We start from the raw sequence: 26,836 nt of genomic DNA on the forward strand, positions 1-26,836 counted from the left end.
ATCACATCATAAAGCTAAGCAGCTGTTTTAAATCTACAAGGAAATTTGCTTCTGTTAGACATTCATTTTTTGCAAAAGTTTTAAAATATCTTTAATTCTTTTCTGATAATGAACTTCAAACTACTTGCTGCACAAGTGAATTATGAACTATTCTTGCAGTCGTTTGATAAACTTGCTGATGTCTGATGTGTGAAGCTGTATAGATGTAGTAAGCCTTCTGGTCACAGAGTGATCTGGGACTTGTTGTATGTACACACTAGATACTACAAATTGTTAGTTCACACTATTCTATACACTATTGGTTGTACTTACACACCAGACAACACACAGCTCATATACTCCACGTGTGACCTTCATATACATATGTGACCTTCATACATGTGTCACTCCACTTTGTGTGTCCTTCCACTTCATGTGTCACACTCCATCTTTCATATTTTTTGTCAGATTTTGTTTGAGTATGATGAGATATCCCAACTGTTCTTTGAGTTACCTTCACCACGTTGTGGACTGTGACCTTGACCCTACAAAATGTCTGTGTCCTTGCAATTGACCTCCACTAAGTGTCTGTAATCTTGTTACCCAGTGAGTTTATTTTGTGAACTGCACTTTTGTATCTTATTACACTGTACATTACACCGGGTTAAACTGACACTGTAACAAATTTCCCCAAAATCATTTAAAGTCGTCATATTTTTAGTATATTTTAAGAAATTTGCAGTAATATTTAATTTGTCCTTTGGAATTAGAATGAAGGAGTCAAGGAGTAGTGGATATTTGTGACCAAGGTTAAAGCTGATTTCATTTATCAAATGAACATCAATATCTAGACACTTTGTTTTACAGAAGTTTTGAAGATAATGTTGACTTAGTTTCTAGAAAGCTGTTTTTATTGTCCAGCTGGGTTTACATCAATTCACTGATAATCAACAATGAACATTTGACACCTGAGAATTTATTATTTACAGAATCGAAAACAATCACAGGTCTGTAGATGTGTATAACTAATACTGGTGGTGATTGGCACCTCCCATGTAACTATGTATAACCTATCTCTCAGGCATTGTGAACATTAATGCTTTATGGAGATATCGTTTTATCTTCTTACTGGACAGTACGATTTCAACAATGATAGATCTCTCCTACATGTTGAACTGTTTCTAAGCCTCAGCCTACTGTAATCTATAATACCTCTATATTTGTGGAATTTTGGTTCCTCCTTTCACTTTAATGTATGCTGACATGAGCTCTATTTAAGTTACTATACTCTCCAACAGAATGCCACTAACTTTCTATGTATGTAAAATTTGAAGACGTTTCAGTATAAATATGATGCAGAGATACATTAAAATTCTCTCTAACTCTTTAGCTGTTTAGTTTTATACTGTTGAAGCAGAGCACTATGTATCTCACAGTGTAAAATAGATTCAGTTGGATTACATTTACATAATCGTTTATTTAATGCCAAAATCAAAAAATACTTCAAGAGTCTTGCTTTGATGTTGTAAATATTAGATAAGCTGTAATATTACAGAATAATGCTTAGCTTTTAATGACCAGATCATCTGACTGAAATCAAATTTAAATAACTTTGTATGTATCGAACCCTGATAACCTGAAATCAAACTCAAACAACCTTGTATGTATCGAACCCTGATAACCTGAAATCAAACTCAAATAACCTTGTATGTATCGAACCCTGATAACCTGAAATCAAATTTAAACAACCTTGTATGTATCGAACCCTGATAACCTGAAATCAAATTCAAATAACCTTGTATGTATCAAACTCAAAAATAACCTTATATGTATCAAAAAACCTTACATATATCAAACTCAACTAACCTTGTATCAAGCACAAATAACCTGAAATCAAACTCAAATAACCTGGTATGTATCAAACTTAGATAACCTAATGTAGAACTTATAACTTAAACTTGATTTCAAACTCAAATTGATATGAGATTCACCAGATTGTGGTTGTCGTGGGCATATTTCCTAATGTAGCCAGAGTAAACATATTAAATCTATAGTATATCTGTCACCTATCATTATTGTACGACCAAAACTTATATTGATCCTGTTTGATTGTGATATCCAATGTTCTGTTAGAACATGCATGCAGTTTGATTGATGTGATTTAAGTTATATATTTGGATGTGTTTTAATTGCCTAGATTTTGAGATATAGTAAAGACTATTCATTACCATTACTAATTCTGATTTCGATCAAAATATATACTCAAGATCTTCTTATATATACTTGAGATCTTATATATACTTGAGATCTTAGATCTGTTTTTCATATTGACTAACGGTTTATTGTTCTGCTGTGAATAGGGTTTTTGTAGGGTATGTTTTCTATCATTGTTTATTTAATTTGCAATTAATACTGCCAGTATTTAATCTACAATCAATATATTATTTGATTTACAATTGATACTGCCAGTATTTAATTTACAATCAATATATTATTTAATTTACAATTGATACTGCCAGTATTTAATTTACAATCAATATATTATTTAATTTACAATTGATACTGCCAGTATTTAATTTACAATCAATACATTATTTAATTTAGAATTAATCAATCTACATCAAATGTTTTGTAATTCGATATCCAGCATGATTTATATTGTAATATTTATTCTTTTTTTTTTTTACAAATTATTCATGAATAATAATTTATGCTATATAAGTAAAACTTCTACAATCTATGAGTGATAATATTTGTATAAATTTGATTGGAGGAAAACTGCATGCCTAGTTATACTGTTTTTACTAGATTATGTGTTAACTGTCTGTGATTGGTTATCAACTGTCTCTGTTATAAACAAAATTATGTACAAATGTAATGTTCTGATGTTTCTAATCTATAATACATACATGCAAACTGAAATGTCAAATTATGTCAACCATTTCTTCTAACTGGTATAAAATATTTATGATTTCCACTGAACTCTGTCCAATACTGATTCCTACATATGTTAATTTTCTTTTTAAGTGCCCGCATGATATTACCACTTGATTGTGTAGAAATAGACACAGGTAGGAATCTCTCTAAGTCATCTGTGTAAAAAAAAACTATTGGAAGCACGTTCCCTTGACAACTCGGGTTAAGTCACTTCTCTAAAATTTTGAGATTTATCTTATCTTTAGACAAAAGAATTAGAAATTTTCATCATTAAAACAAAATGTCAATCCAAAGAAAGTTTAGTCATTCTTTTGAGATTTACTTTACAATATTGTGACTTTAAATTTACAATGTTAAGAAATGTTATAAAATGTCAATCCAGATTTTCAGATGAAAGAAAGTTTAGACATTCTTTGGAGAGGTTTACTTTACAATGACTTGTGAAGTTGCCAAAATATTCTTGATCAAGAATTGGCCTCCTCAATAACTGTTTCCCTACGTTGGGACGGTTTGAATCGATACCTAGCCTGGGTAGAGGGTTTTTGTGAAAGTCCAGCCAGATATATCATTTTTGCGTTCTCTGTAAATATTTATAACAAGAAGGAGTAGATTCTCAACAGGTACATATCAGTATCAAAATTTGTAAGGCAGTGGGGTAAATCTGAGTTTTCCATGTTTTTCAATATGTAATTTATTCCAACTATATGAGTCTGGTTTAGTTGTGTTCTGTGTAGACAAGCTTTATTTTCTAGTTTTCCTGAGTTCCTCTAGGTCCTAGTTGGGAACTTGCTTTCAATGTTTTTTTTTTAATCTATTGGTTTGATCTATATTATGTTCATACTGCAAATGTTGTTTACATGTAAACATTCTCATATAAATATCATAATTCTTTGTGACTCTCATACATGTCTTACACACAAACGTCCAGATTCGCATATTTACTAATCATTGTTGTGATACTCAGGGCAATTTTGAATAGCTGATTTTGAATCATTGATTTTGCACATGTATATGATTGTAAGTTCCTATACCCAGAACTCTTGTTTTTGGTATAGTCAATCTGATAACATAGACAGGAACTATATTGTTATCATATCTTCAATTCATTGTTGAATTTATATACAGTAAAACCCTGTTATATTGCCACCCGTTTTACCGCCAAACTCGCTTATCGCCATGAATTTATTCAGAACGGATTTCCTCCCACGCTAATGCACCCGTTTTACCAGTAAAGACTTGGTATATCGGGTTTACTGCTCAGCCTATGAAAACTTTTTTTTTTCAAATGTATCCAATGCCTCCGTTTTACTGTTGATGGACAACATTGATCTTATATAATTATCATAGGCTGAGATGCTGATAAGGAACTTTGAAACTCTCTTCATGATGAGTATTACACTGAAACAAAGGGTCAAGTTTTCAATTCATTTGTGTTTGTCAATAGCATTGACTGGGGCTAATTGTTAGTGTTTAGCATGCGTAACCAACACAACTAGGTCATTTATGGGTGGTCCGTGGGAAGGGACTAGTCATTTATTTTGAAATGTAAACAGAGTGCTCAGCTTATCTATATTTTCTACTGTTCTAAATTCACGAAAAAGGAGCAGTAGTAAGTCCCAGAAAGGAGTTTCTGTGTATAGTAAATGATCAAGCAAAATTAATCATTCAAATTTCAGCTTTTCAAAGTCAGCATTGTGTAGTTATCTAAACTTCTGAATGTCACTACCATATTTGTTTCCTTAAAACAATATTGCACACTTAGTAATAGTTATAGGTAATTCATGTGACCAAAAGGAGTTGCACCAATTGTCAAACTTTATATACTCTTTCATACAAATAATTACACTTCTTAAAGAACTTCCAGAAAGACAACTTTCTGTCTGAAAGATATTTTCGTCTTTGCACAAAAAAGGAAGAATATTTCCTTCAGCTTAATCGCAGCAGCCATGCACCAGTTATACTATTATCTTTGCACTCATCCACAAGCACAGTACACATACAGATATTTTAAACTTTGTCAATAATACAATTATGAGGATCAATTTAAGATGCATTTTACTAAACTACACACATTTTGCTGATTACATGAAGGTCATGCATGCATTGGTTAACGGCTGTGAAGAAAATGAGAAAATACATGCTCAGTAAAAGAAATTTCTTGTCTTTAGGTAACTGTTATTGGGTTTCTTTTGTATAGGGTGAAGGTGGAAAATTCAGAAGAGCCCCATCTTGGCGTAAGAAGTTCCGAACAAAGGACAAAAGTCGTGAGGGTGGGGAGGAGGGTGAGGCTGGAGAGTCAGGCACACAGACACCTCAGCCGGCACAAACTCAACCCAGTCAACAATCACCTCAGCACGCCCGCCGTGGTACAGACAACGCCGCTGCTGCCACCACAGCCGCACAGCGCAGGCCCCCCGAACCAATGCGGAATTTTTGACATAACTAGTGATTAACCATAGTCAGACATTTTTACAATTAAATTCATTCTAGATTATGAGATGTAGCAAGTTTGGGTCAGTATGAGGAGCAGCCATTTCTCATTGGACATAACTACTCAATGTTGTCATTGTTAAGTTCCATTGTAAATGAAACTGTGTGTGTGAATGTAACCTACTTTAGTAGGACAAAGGCTGTACCTACTAAAGTATACTGTGTGTGTGATCTACCATAGGGGGACATAGGCCGTACCTACTACAGTATACAGTGTGTGTGTGATCTACCATAGGGGGACATAGGCCGTACCTACTACAGTATACAGTGTGTGTGTGATCTACCATAGGGGGACATAGGCCGTACCTACCACAGTATACCGTGTGTGTGATCTACCATAGGGGGACATAGGCCGTACCTACTACAGTATACAGTGTGTGTGATCTACCATAGGGGGACATAGGCCGTACCTACTACAGTATACAGTGTGTGTGATCTACCATAGGGGGGCATAGGCCGTACCTACCACAGTATACAGTGTGTGTGATCTACCATAGGGGGACATAGGCCGTACCTACTACAGTATACAGTGTGTGTGATCTACCATAGGGGGACATAGGCCGTACCTACCACAGTATACAGTGTGTGTGTGATCTACCATAGGGGGACATAGGCCATACCTACCACAGTATACAGTGTGTGTGTGATCTACCATAGGGGGACTTAGGCCGTACCTACCACAGTATACAGTGTGTGTGTGATCTACCATAGGGGGACATAGGCCGTACCTACCACAGCATACAGTGTGTGTGATCTACCATAGGGGGACATAGGCCGTACCTACTACAGTATACTGTGTGTGTGATCTACCATAGGGGGACATAGGCCGTACCTACCACAGTATACAGTGTGTGTGTGATCTACCATAGGGGGACATAGGCCGTACCTACCACAGTATACAGTGTGTGTGTGATCTACCATAGGGGGACATAGGCCGTACCTACCACAGCATACAGTGTGTGTGACCTACCATAGGGGGACATAGGCCGTACCTACTACAGTATACTGTGTGTGTGATCTACCATAGGGGGACATAGGCCGTACCTACTACAGTATACAGTGTGTGTGACCTACCATAGGGGGACATAGGCCGTACCTACTACAGTATACAGTGTGTGTGATCTACCATAGGGGGACATAGGCCGTACCTACTACAGTATACAGTGTGTGTGACCTACCATAGGGGGACATAGGCCGTACCTACTACAGTATACAGTGATCTACCATAGGGGGACATAGGCTGTACCTACTACAGTATACAGTGTGTGTGTGATCTACCATAGGGGGACATAGGCCGTACCTACTATAGTATACAGTGTGTGTGTGATCTACCATAGGGGGACATAGGCCGTACCTACTACAGTATACAGTGTGTGTGATCTACCATAGGGGGACATAGGCCATACCTACCACAGTATACAGTGTGTGTGATCTACCATAGGGGGACATAGGCCGTACCTACTACAGTATACAGTGTGTGTGTGATCTACCATAGGGGGACATAGGCCGTACCTACCACAGTATACAGTGTGTGTGTGATCTACCATAGGGGGACATAGGCCGTACCTACTACAGTATACAGTGTGTGTGATCTACCATAGGGGGGACATAGGCCGTACCTACCACAGTATACAGTGCGTGTGACCTACCATAGGGGGACATAGGCCGTACCTACTACAGTATACAGTGTGTGTGTGATCTACCATAGGGGGACATAGGCCGTACCTACTACAGTATACAGTGTGTGTGATCTACCATAGGGGGACATAGGCCGTACCTACTACAGTATACAGTGTGTGTGATCTACCATAGGGGGACATAGGCCGTACCTACTACAGTATACAGTGTGTGTGATCTACCATAGGGGGACATAGGCCGTACCTACTACAGTATACAGTGTGTGTGATCTACCATAGGGGGACATAGGCCGTACCTACTACAGTATACAGTGTGTGTGATCTACCATAGGGGGACATAGGCCATACCTACCATAGTATACAGTGTGTGTGATCTACCATAGGGGGACATAGGCCGTACCTACCACAGTATACAGTGTGTGTGATCTACCATAGGGGACATAGGCCGTACCTACTATAGTATACAGTGTGTGTGATCTACCATAGGGGGACATAGGCCATACCTACCACAGTATACAGTGTGTGTGATCTACCATAGGGGGACATAGGCCGTACCTACCATAGTATACAGTGTGTGTGATCTACCATAGGGGGACATAGGCCGTACCTACTACAGTATACAGTGTGTGTGATCTACCATAGGGGGACATAGGCCTTACCTACTACAGTATACAGTGTGTGTGACCTACCATAGGGGGACATAGGCCGTACCTACTACAGTATACAGTGTGTGTGACCTACCATAGGGGGACATAGGCCGTACCTACTACAGTATACAGTGTGTGTGATCTACCATAGGGGGACATAGGCCGTACCTACCACAGTATACAGTGTGTGTGTGATCTACCATAGGGGGACATAGGCCGTACCTACCACAGTAAACAGTGATTTACTATAGGGGGACATAGGCCGTACCTACCACAGTAAACAGTGATCTACCATAGGGGGACATAGGCCGTACCTACCACAGTATACAGTGTGTGTGACCTACCATAGGGGGACATAGGCCGTATCTACCACGTATACAGTGTGTGTGATCTACCATAGGGGGACATAGGCCTTACCTACTACAGTATACAGTGTGTGTGACCTACCATAGGGGGACATAGGCTGTACCTACCACAGTATACAGTGTGTGTGACCTACCATAGGGGGACATAGGCTGTACCTACTACAGTATACAGTGTGTGTGAATATGTAACATTTGGTAGGGAGTGAATATGTTACATACCTATGATAGGTAAGTGAATATGTTACATACCTATGGTAGGGAGTGAATATGTTACATATCTATGTTAGGTAAGTGAATATGTTACATACCTATGGTAGGTAAGTGAATATGTTACATAACTATGGTAGGGTGTGAATATGTTACATACCTATGGTAGGGAGTGAATATGTTACATACCTATGGTAGGGAGTGAATATGTTACATACCTATGGTAGGGTGTGAATATGTTACATACCTATGGTAGGGAGTGAATATGTTACATACCTATGGTAGGGAGTGAATATGTTAATACCTATGGTAGGGTGTGAATATGTTACATACCTATGGTAGGTAAGTGAATATGTTACATACCTATGGCTGGGAGTGAATATGTTACATACCTATGTTAGGTAAGTGAATATGTTACATACCTATGGTAGGGTGTGAATATGTCACATACCTATGGTAGGGTGTGAATACGTTACATACCTATGGTAGGGAGTGAATATGTTACATACCTATGGTAGGTAAGTGAATATGTTACACACATATGGTAGGGAGTGAATATGTTACATACCTATGGCTGGGAGTGAATATGTTACATACCTATGGTAGGTAAGTGAATATGTTACATACCTATGGTAGGGAGTGAATATGTTACATACCTATGGTAGAGTGTGAATTTGTTACATACCTATGGTAGGGAGTGAATATGTTACATACCTATGTTAGGTAAGTGAATATGTTACATACCTATGGTAGGGAGTGAATATGTTATATACCTATGGTAGGGTGTGAATATGTTACATACCTATGGTAGGGAGTGAATATGTTACATACCTATGGCTGGGAGTGAATATGTTACATACCTATGTTAGGTAAGTGAATATGTTACATACCTATGGTAGGTAAGTGAATATGTTACATACCTATGGTAGGAGTGAATATGTTACATACCTATGGTAGGTAGTGAATATGTTACATACCTATGGTAGGGAGTGAATATGTTTACATACCTATGGTAGGTAGTGAATATGTTACATACCTATGGTAGGGAGTGAATTTGTTACATACTTATGGTAGGGAGTGAATATGTTAAATACCTATGGTAGGGGGTGAATATGTTACATACCTATGGTAGGTAAGTGAATATGTAACATACCTATGGTAGGGAGTGAATATGTTACATACCTATGGTAGGGAGTGAATATGTTACATACCTATGGTAGGTAGTGAATATGTTACATACCTATGGTAGGGAGTGAATATGTGTAACATACCTATGGTAGGAGTGAATATGTTACATACCTATGGTAGGTAAGTGAATATGTTACATACCTATGGTAGGGAGTGAATATGTTACATACCTATGGTAGGGTAGTGAATATGTTACATACCTATGGCTGGGAGTGAATATGTTACGTACCTATGGTAGGGAGTGAATATGTTACATACCTATGGTAGGGAGTGAATATGTTGCATACCTATGGTAGGGTGTGAATATGTTACATACCTATGGTAGGGAGTGAATATGTTACATACCTATGGTAGGGAGTGACTATGTTACATACCTATGGTAGGTAGTGAATATGTTACATACCTATGGTAGGTAGTGAATATGTTACATACCTTTGGTAGGGAGTGAATATGTTACATACCTATGGCTGGGAGTGAATATGTTACATACCTATGGCTGGGAGTGAATATGTTATATACCTATGGTAGGGTGTGAATATGTTACATACATATGGTAGGGAGTGACTATGTTACATACCTATGGTAGGGAGTGAATATGTTACATACCTATGGTAGGGAGTGAATATGTTACATACCTTTGGTAGGGAGTGAATATGTTACATACCTATGGTAGGTAAGTGAATATGTTACATACCTATGGTAGGTAAGTGAATATGTTACATACCTATGGTAGAGTGTGAATTTGTTACATAACTATAGCTGGGAGTGAATATGTTACATACCTATGGTAGGGAGTGAATATGTTACATACCTATGGTAGGTAAGTTAATATGTTACATACCTATGGTAGGTAAGTGAATATGTTACATACCTATGGTAGATAAGTGAATATGTTACAAACCTATGGTAGGGTGTGAATATGTTACATACCTATGGTAGGTAAGTGAATATGTTACATACCTATGGTAGGGTGTGAATATGTTGTATACCTATGGTAGGTAAGTGAATATGTTACATACCTATGGCTGGGAGTGAATATGTTACATACCTATGGTAGGTAAGTGAATATGTTACATACCTTTGGTAGGGAGTGAATATGTTGTATACCTATGGTAGGGAGTGAATATGTTACATACCTATGTTAGGGAGTGAATATGTTACATACCTATGGTAGGGAGTGAATATGTTACATACCTATGGTAGGGAGTGAATATGTTACATACCTATGGTAGGGAGTGAATATGTTACATACCTATGGTAGGGTAGTGAATATGTTACATACCTATGGTAGGTAAGTGAATATGTTACATACCTATGGTAGGTAAGTGAATATGTTACATACCTATGGTAGGTAAGTGAATATCTTGCATACCTATGGCTGGGAGTGAATATGTTGCATACCTATGTTAGGTAAGTGAATATGTTACATACATATGGTAGGGAGTGAATATGTTACATACGTATGGTAGGTAAGTGAATATATTACATACCTATGGTAGGGAGTGAATATGTTACATACCTATGGTAGGGTGTGAATATGTCACATACCTATGGTAGGGTGTGAATATGTTACATACCTATGGCAGGGAGTGAATATGTTACATACCTATGGTAGGGAGTGACTATGTTACATATCTATGGTAGGGTGTGAATATGTCACATACCTATGGCAGGGAGTGAATATGTTACATACCTATGGTAGGTAAGTGAATATGTTACATACCTATGGTAGGGAGTGAATATGTTACATACCTATGGTAGGTAAGTTAATATGTTACATACCTATAAGGTAGGCTGTATGTTTGTCACATCTATAGGAGGATGGATATGTTACCTATAGTATTTGTCACCTGTGTATTGGTGAATATACTTGGGTACATTATTTCCCACACTGCCTGTGGCCAGATAGGGGGCATCTTCTCTAGCACTAGTCCACTAGCAGACCTTTTATAATTAACGTATTATATCAAAAGTGAGAATTACTACCGTAGTGATTTTGTGATGTTGGTAGACTTTCAGTGTGAATTATTATAGATTGTAAAAGGTGATAAAGGAATCCATCGCCACACAATAGGTGGTGTATCCAGGTAAAACAATGGAGGAGTACAGGAACACTGTACCTGTTTACCAATCAAGAGGAGCGATAGGGTTATCTGCCCTTACTCAGCATCAGAGATACAACAGACTCGTGAGTTATCTCGGCTTCTGCTAAGCAAATGACTTTACTTTGTTCCTGCAGCAGAGCACTAGATGGAGATTGGGTTATCCGCCCTTTTCACTTGTTTGTCATACATTTTATCGTACACTTCATACATCTTAGCAATCTGGGAGGATCTGTGGCCGCAGAAACAAACCGCACGTATGCACCAAAGTGAGTAATGCACACACGCGACGGAGCAAGGTCATTGGAGGTTTATCTCAGGAACACAGTCATTTTTTGTCACGTTACTATATATAGCACAGTTTTTGTTGCCTTTGGCAGTCAGTGCATGTAGATCTGTATTTAGGACTTGTCCAGGGACCAGCGACAACACCTTTAGTAGAGTTTACCAGGAGAATGAGAGCATTTGACACTATATGTTGTGTAAATGTGCGGGCAGTGGAAGTAGTGTAGGAAGAATCAGTCTGAATGTGGTGTATGAGGATTGTTAGTTTGAGAGTGTGTGGAGGGGTATTTCCAGGAATACTAGGGAGGGTACGTGTGTAGATAAGATAGGATGTTATAAATGTCCATGTGATAAATGTCGGTGTTGAACTACTGGTTCATATACTAGCGAAGTATGTCTTAAACCATTAAATAGTAATTTCCAGAAGAAATCAAAATTTGAAAAAGCCAAGTGTACTTGGGCTTCGTTAAGTGCTGATGCCAGAAATGAAACAGAATTGTTATGGTGTCAGTCACACCTATTTCACAGTAAAGAAAGTGGTCCAGTTTGGGTACTACATTAACACTACAGTTAACCTGCTAGTATGAACCAGTAGATCTACATACAAAACCAAACTGCATTTATGTGAGGAGTGGGACTGTGTACTTGTAGATATGTTAGAGGCGGTAGTACGTCTGAACTATGATATATGTGATCTTGTTTAATGATATTTTATTTCATTTATTTAAAACTGCAATATAATCATGATATCATTCATTAAGTTTTGTCCCTCCTCAGATACTTAAATATTTACTGAGAGTACTATGTTAAATATTATAGTAATCTAGTGACAAGTCCCTGTGAGGGCAGTGTACCATGTTTTAAAGGTGTTTATTTAGATGACAAGCCCCTGTGACAGATATGTCGTGGACCTGTGTTAAGTATGTTATCATAGGGCAGGTGTCTCCTAAGTAAAATGATGTGTATCCATTGTAAGAGAGACATTCAGTAGTATTTAGGATATTTACTTCCCTGGAAAGTTTTCTGTGAAAGGATATCCATATTATAATGAAAAACATGTTTGTCAACTTAAAACCAGTGACTTATAACTGTATGAATTGTATGATATATATCTTTTAATGAGTTTATGAACTTTATTTTACAATTTGTATGAAATAAGTTATTAACCTATACTAATCATTGGGTCTTATTTGGGAGTACATGGAGTAAACCGATATGGTTCAACGGGTAGTAAAACAGCATCTAGGTGAAAGTGTATAACCATCTAGATTGATTCCAAAGATGATTTTATATTTAGATTCCAAAGACAGACCTGAAGATTGATATACATGTTTATATGTAAATTTACAAATGGATATATACATGTATAGACAGAACATAATTTTACAATACATTTGACTTGCACACAATTCTCACTAAAATGATAGTTATTGGTATCAGCTCAAGCAGGTTCCAATTGATTATTTTTAAAATGGGTAGAAAAGAGATAGAGGAAAGGGGATATATGAGATGGCCGAGTAAGAAGGTTTCACTACCAAGGACTAGCCTTGATTCACAATTTAGTCATCTTAATCTTAGAACATGTGATATTCCGTAAGTCGTGAATCAGTATCGTAGTCTTTGCATAGAAAATCTTCTCTTTTTTTGTTATGTACTATTATAAATTGTTCCCCTCAAACTTTGATCGCCAGCTACTTAATGTATGACCAAGTTCTCAACATATTAAGTCGTTAAGGCACACATATTGGTACTGTGTTTATACATCTCCAGTCTGTTATGAGCTATTAGAAATAACAATGCTTCCCATCAATCAGCAAAACTGCTGGAGAACTGCCAACCAGTTTTGGGGCTAACTTTATATGGGAGCTAGCCCCACATTCATAAATTTTCCCTAACTTAAAGCTTCTCATAGAAAGTATTTAGAGTTTAAAGAGAGTTCCTTAACTAAAATTTTCCATTAAATCTTCTGTTTTCCTGTGAATAGGGAAATTTAATGAAACCAGGGCCATGTCATTTTACTAGCAAATGTGTTCATTCTCTCCAGTACTTGGATGGTCGCAATATTGGTTATGTCACAGCGTTAAATCTATATGAAGCAAATACAGGTATTATTAGTAAATAAATATATTCATGTATTCACTCATCCTAAGTTCATATTGTGGAATCCATTTCATCTCCAAGAAAGAACAAATTATATGATACATTAAAGAAATAACTGTTATGTGATCAAAATTTTCTGCTTTGTTTGAAATCATTAATACATAGTGTATAGTAGAATTCATGTGCAGTTGACCAAGCAGTTCTTCTGTAAAAAGTTAGTGACAAGAAAAGGTTCTGTACCTGACATTATTTTAAGGCACACTTAAATCTTATTTACTTAAAATTGTTGTGGAAAAATATGTTTAATTACAGAAAAAAAGTTTTAATTTGTTCTGCTTGCCAACGCTTTAACTGGCGTTTAACATAAATACAAAAGGGTTAAATCAAAACATGCATTTATAAGATCTGACAAGCCGTGTTATATTGTATAAGACATGCCTGTGTAGTTCACGAGTTTACTGTCAGCGTTATTTCATAGTGATGAAGTTTTAGGAATGAAGGTCGCTGTAGAGGTTGTGTCTGAGAGTGATGTCTTTTTGTTTTGTTTACTAGGACGGTGCTGTGTACCATTGTGTACTTAGATGAATTACGTTCCATATTTTTATTTACTACGTAATGTTTAATACTCGGTTTATTATATTAAGTTGTTGGACTAGTGTTTTTGTTACCAGCGTTTGTGGTCCCTGGATGTAGTACCAATCAGCTGGTGAAATTCTAGATGTAACTGGACAAATGTCCAGTATGTTCGTGGTGGGTCTGTGAGCGTGATATCTACAGTAAACATTTTGTATGTACGCTTCATCTGTGTCCATATTTATTATTTCTTAACAATGTAATAACATGTGATATTTGATACCAACAGGTTCTGTATGGCATCGCACAAATATGCAAATACAGCGTCTCGGCTCCATCTTGTATTCATTGGTTTTGTATTTACTGCGATGATAGAATAAATGATTGATGAAAGTCAAAATCTTTGCTGTCTTTTCTCATTCTGTAGGTGTTTGATTGATGAAAGTCAAAATCTTTGCCGTCTTTTCTCATTCTGTAGGTGTTTCATATGTCATGTCAACAGAAATGTTTAAAGAGCTTTTGTTCTGGTGTATATTAAACATAGATTACTAAGTATGCTAAAGTTTAGGTCACCCAAGACGAAGACTCAACTATTCTAATTGCCTTTTGTCCATTCTCGTACATCTGTAAACAATTTTCATTTTCAACTTCTCAATAACCAAGAAAGGTTAAAAGGTGAAAAGTGTTAAAACATTTAAACGACTTCTCCAATAGGCCAATTGTTAAGATTTTTAATTTATAAACAATAGGCTTAGGGTTATGACATTGGACCAGTAGCATGCAAAGGTAATGGGCTACAAGTTTGTTTAAATAAATGACCTTGACCCTTTTTTTTTTTTAACGTCCTATTAACAGCCAGGGTCATTTAAGGACGTGCCAGGTTTTGGACCTTGACCTACATGTACTTTCAAAGTCGCAGGTGTCATATGTGTTATAATCTTTTAAAATGAACTTTCTCAATACAAAGAGCCCTAGAGTATTGATAGTTGGCCAATGGTATAGTGCGGTGAAGGGATACCAAGTTTTTTTTAATGTCTTCTTTCCAATCAAGAGGCCTAAGGTCATGATATTAGTCAATTAGCATGCTGAGATGAATGTACTTTCAAGATGGTGGGAATTATTAAATTAAAAGCACACCTTCATATATCGGTATACATATCAGACCTTAAGTGACAGATAAACCATGGACCTAAGTAACGGTGAAAATTGACCTGAATGCCGTTGAAAATTGAACCATCGACGCAGTCTTCACTGCGACCGGTGGAATATGGGCCCCTTTGAAAACTGACCCCATTATGGTTTACCATTCCGCCCTGTCGTCTCGATTAATATGGCCGAATCGAGCACACCAAGTGTCAAGGGCACTAGGTCAAACGATGAGTTATTCACTTACGTGAAGCATGGTCAAGTTGTTTTCACTAGCCAACGAGGGAACTTTTGAATGTTGTGTAGCTCGACATAGGAGTCGTGGAGCTCGACATAAGACATCCAATATTCAGAAATTTAATGTTGCACAGCTCTACATACACTTTTGGCGGGAACAATATCGTCGGTTCGGAGGCAAGTCGGACGTAGTTAAGGTATTAACACTATCATGATTTAAACCATTATAGGCACAAAGTCCCTGTCGTATCTGCATTGTTCTTTGACCAAACAGTCCAGTTTTCTCCTGCTTTACTTTTTTTAAACACTCGAAACAAGTCCCGATTTACCCGGTAGTTAACACGCACACTTAGTCCAGTGTTTCCATTCTGTCCGTTTCGAATTCGTTTGTTTAATTATGGTGCAGACGAAGTATCCGTTCATAATTAATGAAATGGCTGTCATGAAATACATTTGTATAAATATAGTGCCCAATATTCTGGCATTTCACAATTGTTTTATCGCATTTATGCAAATTGTTCACACCCACACTCCAAAATACGGCGGTTCACACCCACACGTTCCATATTACATATTGGATAAAAATCTTGTGTTCTTTCTAGGATGTTCCAGTATGACAAGAAAAATCACAGCTGACAATGCCTGTACAGAAGAATTAGAAAAGGAAATATCAAACGACCATGCCGAACTCATCGTTTAAAACATACAGTCCCATTGGTAACAAATGTTGGCGAACGGAAAAAGACATTACTAATGGACGATGGATTGGGACTTATGCATTAATAATTCCAATACTTACTCAGAAGAAGGCGCTTATAGGGAGATCGGTGAAGCTTGAGTTGAACAGTCAATTTTCGACCGACCATCTGTTGATAATTGGCCTTTTAAGCTGTTCACGACACCGCCCATTTTCAACGGCATTCAGGGTCTATATTTTCATTTCATAACATTTTATTCAATCAAACATTTGAATTGATTTGCATACAATATTTCATAATAGAGATAGAATTTAGATATAAAAATAGATTGGACAACAGGCTAAGCCTATACAGGTCCTTTCCGTTCAGGGTCTACATTCAACGTTGAAATCTGACATAGGGTCCATAGTCAACATTGAAAACTGACCTATCTTCAATTTTTAACGGGGGTCCATTTTCCACGTCACACCTATTGTAAGTATTCACTACTATACATATATAATTGTATCATGGTCTCTGCCTGTCAGAAAGTACATCGCATGACTAAGCCGTACATGCTGTGATTGGCTTAGAGCTGGGTTAGAGAAAGATTCAATTCTGTCATTAAAATCACAATAATTCCTTTATAGTTTGAAATCTCAATTCAAACCATCGATTAGATAAAGTAAAATATTATTAAGAAGTAGAGAGAAACATTTGAAATAACCGCGTTCTCCACCCGGTGAAGACACGTGTTTTAAAGTTTCAGAAGTTGTTTCCATATCTTGAATACGGTTTAGAAAACATTCATGTTAACATCAAGAAAAGGAAACATTGTAATGGGGAGTTGAAATCGTCACGTTTATCTTGTTCAGCGGTGGACTTTCCTTGGTTATGGTGCAAGTGAAAACATGGTATTAAAGCGCCCGATTTTTTTAGAAGTTTCTATGACTGCAAGTTTTGACGTCAATAAAGTTTTGTTACTAAAAGTAGATCACATAATACACTTTATCTGAATGATATCCCCAATGTCTGCAAAATAAGGTGTCCGTCATAATCTCTAGATAATATCGACTTGATCATGATCCGATAGAAGTAGCCAGGGACCCTCGATCCAGCACAGGCTACTCCTGAAGACGAGGAGGACACGAGAGCGACATTTGGGCGTAACCATAACGACACAAAGACATCACCTATGTGTTAGAAAGTTTTGTAACGGTTATTCTAAAACTCTGCCTGCAGCTTGTTTGATGCCGATATATCAAAGCCGAGGACCGACTTTCTGTGATAAAATCAGTTCGAGGGGCATATCAACAAGCATCGGACACCCCTTGCTTCATATCACACAAGGAAATAGAATATTTCTTATCATCATGTCGACCATTAAACCTTCCGTAGTCTTAAGCAACCTACATTCCTCGAACCACAACCTACATTCCTCGAACCACAACCTACATTCCTCGAACCAATTGTTGTTGACTAGCTTTTATCCCGTCAGCAGTCAGGTAAGGGAAGCATGGGGCAGTTATGAAATTGAAATCACGCTTATCATACAGCTAAGTGCTAAACTGTACCTGCTGGCTAAGTAGAGTCTAGTGTTGTACCTGCTGGCTAAGTAGAGTCTAGTGTTGTACCTGCTGGCTAAGTAGAGTCTAGTGTTGTACCTGCTGGCTAAGTAGAGTCTAGTGTTGTACCTTCTGGCTAAGTAGAGTCTAGTGCTGTACCTACTGGCTAAGTAGAGTCTAGTGTTGCGCGTGCTGGCTAAGTAGAGTCTAGTGTTGTACCTGCTGGCTAAGTAGAGTCTAGTGTTGTACCTTCTGGCTAAGTCGAGTCTAGTGCTGTACCTACTGGCTAAGTAGAGTCTAGTGTTGCGCGTGCTGGCTAAGTAGAGTCTAGTGTTGTACCTGCTGGCTAAGTAGAGTCTAGTGCTGTACCTACTGGCTAAGTAGAGTCTGGTGTTGCGCGTGCTGGCTAAGTAGAGTCTAGTGTTGCGCGTGCTGGCTAAGTAGAGTCTAGTGTTGTACCTGCTGGCTAAGTAGAGTCTAGTGCTGTACCTACTGGCTAAGTAGAGTCTGGTGTTGCGCGTGCTGGCTAAGTAGAGTCTAGTGTTGTACCTGCTGGCTAAGTAGAGTCTAGTGTTGTACCTTCTGGCTAAGTCGAGTCTAGTGCTGTACCTACTGGCTAAGTAGAGTCTAGTGTTGCGCGTGCTGGCTAAGTAGAGTCTAGTGTTGTACCTGCTGGCTAAGTAGAGTCTAGTGCTGTACCTACTGGCTAAGTAGAGTCTGGTGTTGCGCGTGCTGGCTAAGTAGAGTCTAGTGTTGTACCTGCTGGCTAAGTAGAGTCTAGTGTTGTACCTTCTGGCTAAGTCGAGTCTAGTGTTGTACCTGTTGGCTAAGTAGAATCTGGTGTTGTACCTGCTGGCTAAGTAGAGTCTGGTGTTGCGCGTGCTGGCTAAGTAGAGTTTGGTGTTGTACCTGTTGGCTAAGTAGAATCTGGTGTTGTACCTGCTGGCTAAGTAGAGTCTGGTGTTGCGCGTGCTGGCTAAGTAGAGTTTGGTGTTGTACCTGTTGGCTAAGTAGAATCTGGTGTTGTACCTGCTGGCTAAGTAGAGTCTGGTGTTGCGCGTGCTGGCTAAGTAGAGTCTGGTGTTGTACCTGCTGGCTAAGTAGAGTCTAGTGTTGTACCTGCTGGCTAAGTAGAGTCTGGTGCTGTACCTGCTGGCTAAGTAGAGTCTGGTGCTGTACCTGCTGGCTAAGTAGAGTTTAGTGTTGAACTTGCTGGATAAGTAGAGTCTGGTACTTTACCTGCTGGCTAAGTAGAGTCTGGTGTTGTACCTGCTGGCTAAGTAGAGTCTAGTGTTGAACTTGCTGGCTAAGTAGAATCTGGTACTTTACCTGCTGGCTAAGTAGAGTCGGGTGTTGGTTTTTCATGTTCATATCCATTTTCGAAATCATGTTTGCATTTGTCAGTACATGTAGGCTAAACAGTTTTAAAGTAGTTCTTTATATTTCTAAAGTGCTGTGACCGTGATACCCGGAAGGTGGGCGCGGGTATAAAAGGACCCAATAGTACTTCTGTACACAGCGACGTGTCCCTCAGTTTTCAATTATTTTCGACAAGGTAACCTGGAGTATAGCTCGTAAACATCCCACATGTTTCAAGGTAACATCAGGCCCACTATAGTGTTGTTTTTTTTTTTTTATAGTTTTTTTTTTTTTTTTATAATTTCCTGTCAAAGAGTTGGCGTGGAACAGCTTGAGCTGTCCGGGTTGCTGTGTCACTGTGTATAACGCCCACTGTCGTACCCACACCTGTCCCATTACACCAGTTAGTGATATTACCTACATTGTAGGCGGGGCGACAATAGTGGGTGTCACAACACCATTCCTCAACCAACACCTTTATTGTAGGAGGGACAACAATGCTGGGTGTTGTAGCGACACACCCATTCAATCATGTCATTTTGATTTTACATGCCCACTTAGCGGTTCAGGCTGTATCACAGGGGGCTGTATGGTGTATTTTTATATTCACTGCATATAACTATATTGATATATGTGTGTGTTTGTGTGCATTTGTATTAACATTCCGATCCAGGTATACATATCATCTACAGACGACTTGTCACTATGATCATGTCAGGGTATCGGGCCGACCCACTGCTCTAATGATGTGGCGCAGTGGTATAAGATGCGAGTATTTCTGGCTAGGCGATTAGTTACCGTAGATCGTGAGTTCGAGCCCCGATCGGACCACGAGTTATAAATTATCTCCATTCGTCATTTGTGTTACTATTTTACATGTCTATTTATGAGCACAATGTATTTCATACACTATGTATTCAATGGTATTGTTGATCCGAAGATAAAGATTGGGATTTTCTGTCGTAGCTGTACTGTGTTGAATATATATATATACATGTATATAAATATGCATGTATATTTGAATGTGATATGTGCTGAATTACTTGTATCTTATTTCTAATCATTATATTACTTAGCCCGTTTTTGTTTTGTTTTGTTTTATGCTATTTTTCTAAGTTTTGTTCCTCAGTTGGCATGATGTGTATTATGTGTAGATTTTGAGGATAATCTGCTTCTTTGAAAACCCTTTCGTTCGCTTTCAGGATTTAAGAGAAGCTACAATATGTTATAACAACTCCAGTCAGTTCCGTATAATCTGACACCACTAAGATTTACGTAGGTTTACATGGCGGGTGAAGTCTATGAAGCAGAAGACGCATGCCTACCACAACGACTTCTCACGGGAACTGATGGCGACTTCTCACGGGAACTGATGGCGACTTCTCACGGGAACTGATGGCGACTTCTCACGGAAACTGATGGCGACATCTCACGGGAACTGATGGCGACATCTCACGGGAACTGATGGCGACTTCTCACGGGAACTGATGGCGACATCTCACGGGAACTGATGGCGACTTCTCACGGGAACTGATGGCGACATCTCACGGGAACTGATGGCGACTTCTCACGGGAACTGATGGCGACATCTCACGGGAACTGATGGCGACTGGTGGCGACTTCTCACGGATACTGATGGCGACTTCCAAACGGAAATAGTAAATGAAATAGATGATCGTTTTGGAGTCACTGTGACATAAAAAAAAAGAAAAAAAGGAAAATCTGGAAAACTTGTCTGATCGACCTGAGGAAGACAGATTAAGGGTAAGTTTTTCCACTTGCAATCGTTTAACTACTACTACTCTATGTGAATGCACGATAAATTATAGAGATAGGGCCTATCGTTCACCAGTATTTCAGGAATCCTGGACGTGTAAGGGTAGATCGAGATCGTAAACAAGAGGTTGTAAGTACAAATAGTTTACTGATGATAGAGTTACTGTGTAGGCAGCGAGCAGTCACCTTTCTGATACATCTGGCTGTGAGGCAACCAGTAATGCTATAATAATCAAGCTGTAATGGAAATTAAAAAAAAAAACATGTATCGTCAATATCTCTCTAAATATAGCTCCTCTCTATAAATAGTGCACGTCCCAACACAACTGCCCTTCGCTTCTTTCTGCAGGTTCAGCTTCGTTGATAAGAAAAATATTACGTTTTCTTTCGTTTGTTTTCTGCTGCTTTTGAAAACGCTAAATGACAAACAGTTTGCAATATATTTCGGGATTTTCTGACCAGAGCTTTGAAGAAGTTGTATGTTATATGGATACCGCGTTTTGGAAGTGTTTTGTGTTATAGTGATTTATTAGTTCACCAAGTCAGGATAGGCGAGCCACTGCCATCGCGTGGCGTCCGTCCGTCCGTCGTCCATCATTTCCTAATAATTGCTACTAGTCATGAACAACTGAATTAATTTTGAAACCGAATTTGGTCAGAGGCATCGTTGGGGAAGCGGAACCAAGTTTCCACTAACAGTGACCCCCCTCCCCCTAGAGGAATAGAGGTACATGTGATTCCTTTAAATCGCTGCTAGTCTTTTTTTTGGCAATAGGAGATCTGGTAAAATCATGAATATCGGTCGATTTGCAAATTGCCATGTGAAGCAGGGGGGTTTAATTTCTGTCAGGCACGGGGCTTATGCTCCGTATATTTGTCATATTACATGTGTAAAAGCTACTAAGATTATTGAATTTTTACTATGGTATCAAGTAAAATACTTATTGGTTTGGTTTCAGATACTACATGTGTAAAAGAAAAAAACACAGTTATGGCTCTCAAAGCCAAAACGTAAAAGAGTTTTTCAGTTTTACAACTGCCCATATTCTGAAGAATAAAAAAAAAAGGGGTCATTGCATTCCTTCACAATAACACCAGTAAAAACATCTACGCCAAAGCGGCAATGCCTCAAACAACACTTTAGTCAATCAACACCAAAGACGTTATTTTCAGGAAAAAACTAAAATAATCAACATAACAACGAATGTCTTGCAGTAAGTGAAGAATATTACCCAGTTTATCGAGCATTTTGATACATACTTTTTTATAATCATTGATTGTCGATCACTCTAGAAAACAAAAACAAAAACAAAACATCTACGAATGATGTAGGCCGTATGATCTGTAGCATATGATTGTACCCGCTGTGAGATAGACTAACCTGAACCAGGGCTTCCTTATCACTCAATCAAGCTGCAGGAATTGGAGAAAAAATACAGGTCCACGTAACGACAGAATAGATAATATCTCGCGACAAAATCATTTTCTTAAAGTAATATTAGATCATAAACGATAATAAACTCATGTCTTGTCGATTAAATACAATATGTTTACATGAACTTTGACCCGAAATCGGATGTTTGTGTGTGCGGGATGTATTTTATACGTGCATCAGTAACAGGTAGAGCTGTATCTTTATGTAATGGCTTCGGTTTTCTTTTATAAACCTGGATATTATCCACAGAAGTGTTTTGTCTGTTTATATATCATTTGTTTCGTTATATTTTTATCCAATCTGGAGACACTGTGAAAAATACAGCTTAGTTTAATCTCAGACTCATAAATTAACATGACGGAAGAATATATCTTTGTTGGGTTGTTTGCTTTTCCTAATGAACAGATTGAATATAAAAACACTTACTAAGCTTTTATTACGTTAATTAAGCTGTAACATAAATCCCCTTTTAACAAAAAATATACAGAAGCATAAAACCCTAGCCCCCTCAAAGTTTGAAACCCCGTGCTTCACATTGACAATATTAAAACAATTACTTTGATAGAATGAACGAGTTTTTTGCTGTTTAAAACTATTTAACCATTTCCTGATAACTCAATTTATGTGCAGAATATATAATCGATATTTGAGGTTGTCCAATTTTGGAGAAACGCGATATAAACACTGGAAGCCGATAAAATATTGAGAAAAATCTTAACATTACAGAGATAACCTCCAAATCTGTAGGGCATTTCCATCGGGTAAGTGACCAAATACTTTCGAAATACCTTCGGACAACCCATCGACGCGTGCTTAAGCCACGTTCTACGTTATGTAAGAAGGAATGACGAGTTCAACTTACAGTGTTAACACTTTCCCCGCTTCAAAGTTGAAACCCCCAGCCCAACTTAGCATCGCCCCCACCTGTGGCGGTTAACATGGTATTACTGGGTGATGTTATAGAGTAGAGAAAAACACTTTGTCCGTGGAAATTAACGCATTTCTTGCAGCATGTATACGTTTAGAAAACTAATGCCGTAGACAGGATTTCTTGGAACAATATGGTACCTACAGTAATTGTTTTAGCCTAAGTTTTCTCTGGCCCTGGTACCACGTCTACACCAGACATATGGTGTCAGGGCCAGAGGAAACTCGGCCTATATGATCGTTTTAACCACCTTCTTCGATTTTATCAATACCGCATAATTCGCAATTTTTGTGCTTGTGCAGCAACATCTGATATTTTACGTCATACATTTAAGAAGGTTGACAGAAGGGACATTTTTCATCGCCGAGACAATGACATGACGTCAATATAATATGGTGAATGGCCCAAAATACGTGCACTGTCTCGTTTTCATAGAACAACAACAATTCATGCAACATTCTACACAGCAAATACCACGTGTTACTATACATACACGTATATGGTAATTAAGTGATATCGACTTGAAGGCGTGCGATACATTGTCAGTTTCCGTTCCATATCCCGATGAAGGTCCACTAGAGGCATTTACAGTTAGCCTCGGCCTGTAAAATAATGCCATCTGAAATATCAATTCTGAAATTTGAATTAAATCTTTTACGTTTCAACGGTCGTTAAGCAACCACAAACGATGTATAAGTCAATTACTCTACAACTCGGTGGCATATACTCCTTACCGAATTTCCATTTTTCACTGTCCGAATTAATGACATAATAATTAGAACTCATGACATGGTTTTTAAAATGTGTAGGCCTAGAAATCACAGATAATTTTTTTCGTCTTATTTTTGTTCTCCACCAAGAATGTTTCTTCAAGTTTTTTTTATAAAACTAATTGAGAATCAAATTTCAATTATATTCACGTGTCGTTGTTTCACTTCCGATTGTTAGGCATAACTCCCACACACATGAACCTGACTTATAAACCGCTATCATCAATAGAAACCAAGATGATATTACGCGTTTAATGCAAAGGGGTTTCCCTTGCCAAGATTTGGGAATCCTTGGCATGTCGATGAATGAGTCATAGTGTGGCCTACTCACTCCCGTACTATTCCGACTCTGACCGATAAAAACGCGCTCACAGTATTTGCATTTACATTAAATCCCACACAAGATCTGGAATGACGATCATAAAGGTATACGCCTATTGAAATCTCTTCAATTTTACTGAAATATGAATGAACACTGGGACGAACTTATTTTTAGAGCGTAATCTGACGTATATTATATATAGTATATGAAGTACCAACCACGGGAGAACACTACCCAAAAAATGGAGTTCAGTCAACTCAGGGTTTTTTGTTTTTTGTTTTGCATTCGGATATCAATTTAATGCTGGTGTCTGACAGATACAGAAGGGGGTGTTTCATACACCCACGGTCTCAATAACTATGTGAATTTCGTAATGCAGAAATGATTGTTATGTGTGTATAACACATTTTACGAAGACACGTAATAGGGGCGTTCTTAAGATGTTCATCCCAAATAATGGTGACTAATTTGTCAAGTACTCATTCAATTTTGCCGAAATTTAAATTTCGATAAGGAAGTAATGACATGAAGAACATATATGAAATTAATATTGTTTTAACTATATTAAGTTTTACATCCCAGGAAGTAACTGCCGGAAGCATAAATAATCACAGTTTTACGTAGAAATGGAATCAACAATATATATACACTTCCGAATTTAACAATAATTATTCGCTAATAAGGTGTTGACATTTAATCACCAATTTAAGTACAAATTATTAAACATCTTATTTGTTCATTTTAAGTACATTAAAAGAAATATCTAAAAAAAAAAAAAAAAAGCAGATATGAGATGTATTTTCTTGCTATATGTTTTAGCGCAGAGATTAGACGTGGTTTCCTACCTATCTTATTTTATGGGGGTAGTACTAACAGGACGTCCTTATGGGAGTATTTCATGACTACTAAAGTGATATATCATTTTGTCAAGAAAGTATTTGAGTTTGTCAATGGAGTTTATACCAATCAGGGATGGTACGTGTAAGTAGGGAAAGGCCCGCTGACTTGGGTATTTTTTAGGTAGTGTCCGTGTGACGATCTATTAGATATAGTCGGTGTATAGTGTATGATTATATTCCTGATTTTACTAGTCATGAAAAAAAGGGAAACTAAATAAATAACGGCTGTAAAAAATCTTAAACTGTTTCTAAACTTATTCTGTAACAGCTTTATACCAGTTCAATATATCATGACTATATGTAATGTAGTTATTTTTCTTAGTTTAAACATATTTTTATTGTATCATAAATATACAAATAATGTGGTTATGTTGTACTAATGGATGTGCTGACCCCTCTATCCCATGTAATATTAACTATGGTAAAAGGGTAGACATGCGGACTCCTATATCCATGTAATACTAACTTTGGTAAAAGGGTAAATATGCTAACTCCTATATCTCATATAGTACTAATAAAACACTTTTCCTTGCTCTATCACAATGCTATACCCAGAAGTGTCTAGAAAAGGAGATTTCCAGCCCGGTTTGTAGTAAATCATTGCACTAGTGAAATGTTGCAAGTCATAGAACGATATGTCGTTATATATCTGTAACTTAAAATATGTAATATGATATTAACAGATGTTTAATTGTAATTTAGGACACTTACCTCCAATCCTGTTCGTTGATACGAACCGGAGTAGACCACGACCAATGTTTTACTTAATTAACTCGGCATTCGTCCCGCTTCTGTTACCTGCCGAATTACTATGAATTACAATATATTAATAATCATTGTAATATATCTATCAAATATGGTGTAAAATTGATAAAGTCAACGTGTAACTGTATTATACTAACGAATAGTAAGTATAACTAACAAAACATCTGCTCAAAATATTCTTTATATATCTCTAAATTAGGAAATAAAATCTTTAAAGCTAATCATTATACCGCACAACTAATATATTGTATAACTGACACATCTAACTAAAATCTAACAATGTATAACGATGGCAAGGATTTTTGACATGGTGTGGTTTTGATATGATGAGGACATGCTCGTCGCTATTAAGCAATTCTTCACCGTTTGATCAATAATGCTCTAATTGACAGAGGTGTCTTTTTAATACGGATTTAACTTTACCATATTAATTAACATGAACATCCT

General features: G+C 37.6%; 1 protein-coding gene and 2 long non-coding RNA genes across 12 annotated transcripts in view; 2 read left to right on the forward strand and 1 right to left on the reverse strand.

Annotated features, from left to right (window-relative positions):
• LOC117336351 (liprin-alpha-1-like) overlaps nt 1-5,855 on the forward strand; it is a 50,394-nt gene extending 44,539 nt beyond the window's left edge. For 7 of the 9 annotated variants that reach the window (XM_033896846.1, XM_033896847.1, XM_033896849.1 and 4 more), the window contains one exon: nt 5,114-5,855. In XM_033896846.1, the coding sequence (XP_033752737.1) occupies nt 5,114-5,353 (240 nt within the window). In that variant the 3' untranslated portion in view covers nt 5,354-5,855. Of the gene's footprint in view, nt 1-968; nt 987-3,006; nt 3,051-5,113 lie in introns of all 9 variants that reach the window. The other 2 variants (XM_033896851.1, XM_033896853.1) reach the window with 2 other exon arrangements.
• Nucleotides 5,856-6,434: 579 nt separating this feature from the next.
• On the reverse strand, nt 6,435-9,112 carry LOC117336352. 2 transcript variants are annotated; one of them, XR_004534587.1, is made up of 3 exons: nt 8,108-9,064; nt 7,495-7,912; nt 6,435-6,606 (listed from the first exon to the last, which is right to left on the reverse strand). It is a non-coding gene; the product is annotated as an uncharacterized LOC117336352 (long non-coding RNA). The 2 variants fall into 2 exon arrangements; XR_004534586.1 differs by lacking the exon at nt 6,435-6,606 and adding an exon at nt 9,094-9,112 and having other exon boundaries at nt 7,087-7,912; nt 8,108-8,976.
• A 1,097-nt stretch (nt 9,113-10,209) lies between these two features.
• On the forward strand, nt 10,210-14,903 carry LOC117336354. The gene is made up of 2 exons (XR_004534588.1): nt 10,210-10,270; nt 10,596-14,903. It is a non-coding gene; the product is annotated as an uncharacterized LOC117336354 (long non-coding RNA).
• Nucleotides 14,904-26,836: the final 11,933 nt, after the last annotated feature.

This window comes from Pecten maximus, chromosome 10 (genome assembly GCF_902652985.1).
Source record: "Pecten maximus chromosome 10, xPecMax1.1, whole genome shotgun sequence".
NCBI lineage: Eukaryota > Metazoa > Mollusca > Bivalvia > Pectinida > Pectinidae > Pecten > Pecten maximus.